Raw genomic sequence first — 3,692 nt, 5'->3', positions numbered from 1 at the left:
TAGAGAGGAAGAAAAATAAATAGTGAGACCATGTGTTTTTTCCTCGGCTCATCAAAAGGTTTCTCCCCAAAAGAGAAAACTAAAGAGAACATAAATAGACAGTACTCCTATGCAGCTGTATTGGTTGCTCAACGTTAACTGGGTTTCGCCTCCTCCTTTTTTTTTTTTTTTTCTTTTTTTGTTCAACTGTTACTTTCTTTTAATATTTATTTCCTTCATTGGTTTTGTTTTTTCCTATACTTCATTTGGTTTTTTTTTTAATATTTGGTTCATGCCTTCTTTCTTTATTTTCTTTTTATTTATTTATTTTATTTATAATTTGTTACTTTTTTATCTAGTAGGGATATAAAAGTAAATTTAAACAAATCATATGAAGACGTGTGGATTTGATTTTGTATTAAAGAGGATTAACTTAGTGTGAAAGTATTAGTCTTTTATTTGTAAAAATTTAACATGGCACATCATTATTAGAGGCGTAAAAGTTTACGTCTCATTCGGACCAGATTTATTCTCTTATTGAAAGTTCTTCTTTATTGGAGCTTTTACGCCTCATCTGGATCGAATTTATTCACTTTATTAAAAGTTTTTCTCTACGGAGCTTTTACTCCCCGAATTCAATCACTTTATTAAAAGTTTTTCTCTAGAGGACGTCTCCCTAGTACCCACTTCAAGTTTAACTCTTCACTTTTCAGATCTCTAAACACACTTTCTCTCTGTTCAAGTTTTTCAAGTTTAGTATATATATGTACAACAAACGGAACCCTAACCCTAAATCCAGATACTAAAATCGATTTGAGCCTCTCTCAAGTTTCATCCCGAATCCCAACCCCAAAACTGTTACCCTTCGATCATGTTTTTAAAAAGGCTCACATCTAAGTGAAAGGTTCGGCGATGCTAGGGTTACGGGGATCGGATGAATATGAGATCGCTGTCTGTGGGTATACGTCGGATTTGGAGGGTAAAAATCTACAGTCAGAATGGTATGCCATTAAGGTCCCGAACCCAGACCCAGTCCCATACCGATACGTCGGAATGGGAGAGAGAAAAATTGATCTATCTTTTTCGGCAAAGGAAAAAGAAAAGGTAAGAATTAATCGTCCTTGGGCAAAGGCAAATGTAAAGGGAACAATTAAGACGGAGCCGCTCCATCCGTTTTCGGTAGCCAGGATGATGTACCAAAGCACGCAACATGCATTCCTTGACCTTGATCAGCATATGGATTCTGGATTGTCTTGTCTGTATTCCCTTGGTTCTGATGGTGATGGTGACGGTGCTCATCCATTCGAATCCAAAGGATATGGTGAAGTGTGGAGCTTAAACGTTAACAAGCCTGATGCTGGTTGGGAAGCTGTTCCGCTTACGACTATGACTTTTCCTAATAGGTACAACCCTCAATTGGTAGCCCTCCGCCATAAGTTATATGTGTTGGGTGGTTTTTCCAGATCTCAATTTTCAGCAGAAGAAGCTGCAAAAAGGGATGGCTGGATGGAGTCTTATCACCCCTTATCGGGATGGAAACCCTTGCCCAATCCTCCATCTGCTATTTCCTTTAACGATGATCCTCTCATTTTCACTGCTTTTGATGATGAAGAAAAGATTCTTGTAGCTCAATATAATCATGATGATATGAACTGTGATTCTGCTACATTCTATGTTTATGATGTGAAGGAGCTACGTTGGACAATACTTGATCCTCCGGTGCGCAAGCTACTTGCTCGGTATCCTGACCGGACTGGTAGAAGATCTGTAGCTGTTGGTAATACTCTGTATTGGTCTTCGTTTGAAGACGAGGAAATCAATGTACAAGCTTACGATCTATATAAGGATATTTGGTTCCACGGCAGTTTCAACATTCCCCATGTTCTTGGGAAAGATGAATTTCTGGCTGATAACGTATTTCCAGCATCACCTCCTTTGCTTCATTTGGCTAATCAGAAATTCTGTCTTTTCTTGCTCACCTCCATTTATGATGAGAAAAACTGCGAAGTTAGTAATCTTTACCTTAATTGTCTCATACTTAATGTTTCTCCGATTAATGCTCGTAACAATCACCAGCACGATTACTATGACCATGTCTGTTACAAAGTCCGTCGTGATGTCAATGTCGATGACAAGGAGTACAAGGCCAATTACCATGTCCATCCTCATAACCATTTCTGGAGGCTGAGAATTTCCTTTGCGTCCATCCAAAAGTATCCCTTGGTTAATCCCATACAGCTCGGGGATGCTGTGCTTCTGTAAGTTAATTGCTTTCTCTCTATTACCCTTTTCTCTGTCATGCCAAATAATTTTTGTTTATTATGTCTTTTTTTTTTTTTTAAGTGCTGAAGCAGAGAGTGGTACCAAATATATATCCACTGACCATTGACCTTACAAAGCCTATATAATATTTGCCACCTCCAGTGGAACCTATTATCAGAAATTTCCCTTTAATCTTGCCCTTAGCATGCGCTAATTACTTCTCCTAATTGTAAATGAGCCAAGCCAAGCTGAGCCTAGTATTAAAAGTTCAAGCTTGTGTTTATTTAATTTTTTTCGAACACATGTCGAGCTCGAGCTTATTACCAAACAAGTTTATATGTTTAAGCTTGACTCATTTTCTTATCGAGCAAACTCAAGTTATTCATAAGCTACTTGATTAACTTACTCTTTCCTTGTATATTGTGAGACCATAACTAAAATGTTTTATCTCTTCACTATTTTATGAATTTTTACAACGATTAGATTGTTTTTTTTTTTTTTTTTTTTTTGAGAAACACTACGAATAGTAATTTAGTATTATATGAATCTGTTAGCAAACTTATACGGTCTAATTTGAAATCTATATAAATATATTTTTGTACGTTTATACATATAAACATATAATATTATATATAGTTAAATTGAGCCCTCATATTCACAAACTTGTTTGCAAATACATTATTATGTTTGGTTTGGCTCGTTTAATAATCGATCCTAAACTTAAGTCTTGAACTTGAATTTCTTTTTTTTTTATATAAAAAAAAAAAAAACGAACATAATGTTATGTTTAGTCATTTATGTGTGGGTGCTAACTTGCAGGAAGCGTCCACTGTTGCCCCTACTGTCGCAATCAATGTCAAGATTGAAGTTATGATTGGTCTAATCTGTGAAACATCTCCTATCCCTGAAATGAACAAGTCTAGTGCCACAACTTGTGGCACAAGTTGTGCCACAACTTGCCACTTGTGGCATAACTTGTGGTACAAGTTGTGGCACTAGACTTATTCCCTTGAAATAGGTATACTCTATTCCATGTTTTTACACTTTACAGTTTACACTCTTAAATACTCCTAAGGAACATTTAAAAAAAATAATAAAAAAAAAAAAAAAAAAAAAGGTTGAAGACTAAGTGCAAAATGCACCCTTGAATTTGGTAGGGTATTTTGAAAATGAACCCTATCATTTCAAAATTTAGATTTCCTTACCTAACGTGTTATACCATTTTGATCGTTAACCCTTCTATCCATTTCTTGCTGCTATGTCTATTGAGTGACACAATGTATGGAAACATGCATTACTTGGTCCAATTAAATGGTTACACATGGATTTGAATATTTCATGTAATTAAATGATCTAAATAAAATATATAGATTTTAAAATAAATCCAAAAATCTAATAAATAATTTTTTTTTAAAGCTAAAATGAACAATTTGAGAAAATTCAAGCACGAT

The 3,692-nt window shown here is 35.1% G+C and overlaps 1 protein-coding gene across 1 annotated transcript; it reads left to right on the top strand.

Annotated features, from left to right (window-relative positions):
* Positions 1 to 587: 587 nt before the first annotated feature.
* On the top strand, positions 588 to 3,303 carry LOC112004957 (uncharacterized). Its single transcript, XM_024037194.2, has 2 exons — positions 588 to 2,237; positions 3,061 to 3,303. Exons 1-2 carry the CDS (start codon positions 892 to 894, stop codon positions 3,113 to 3,115), a joined length of 1,401 nt encoding a protein of 466 aa, XP_023892962.2. The 5' UTR covers positions 588 to 891; the 3' UTR covers positions 3,116 to 3,303.
* Positions 3,304 to 3,692: the final 389 nt, after the last annotated feature.

Source organism: Quercus suber, unplaced genomic scaffold (assembly GCF_002906115.3).
Source record: "Quercus suber isolate HL8 unplaced genomic scaffold, Cork oak 2.0 scaffold_661, whole genome shotgun sequence".
Classification (NCBI taxonomy): domain Eukaryota; kingdom Viridiplantae; phylum Streptophyta; class Magnoliopsida; order Fagales; family Fagaceae; genus Quercus; species Quercus suber.
This window is presented reverse-complemented; position numbering and strand designations above follow the sequence as displayed.

Excerpts from the sequence above, each read along its gene's own strand:
- LOC112004957 (XM_024037194.2), top strand. The coding sequence starts at position 892 with ATGCTAGGGTTACGGGGATCGGATGAATATGAGATCGCTGTCTGTGGG. Across the intron at positions 2,238-3,060 it reads CTCGGGGATGCTGTGCTTCT|GAAGCGTCCACTGTTGCCCC; the intron begins GTAAGTTAATTG and ends GCTAACTTGCAG.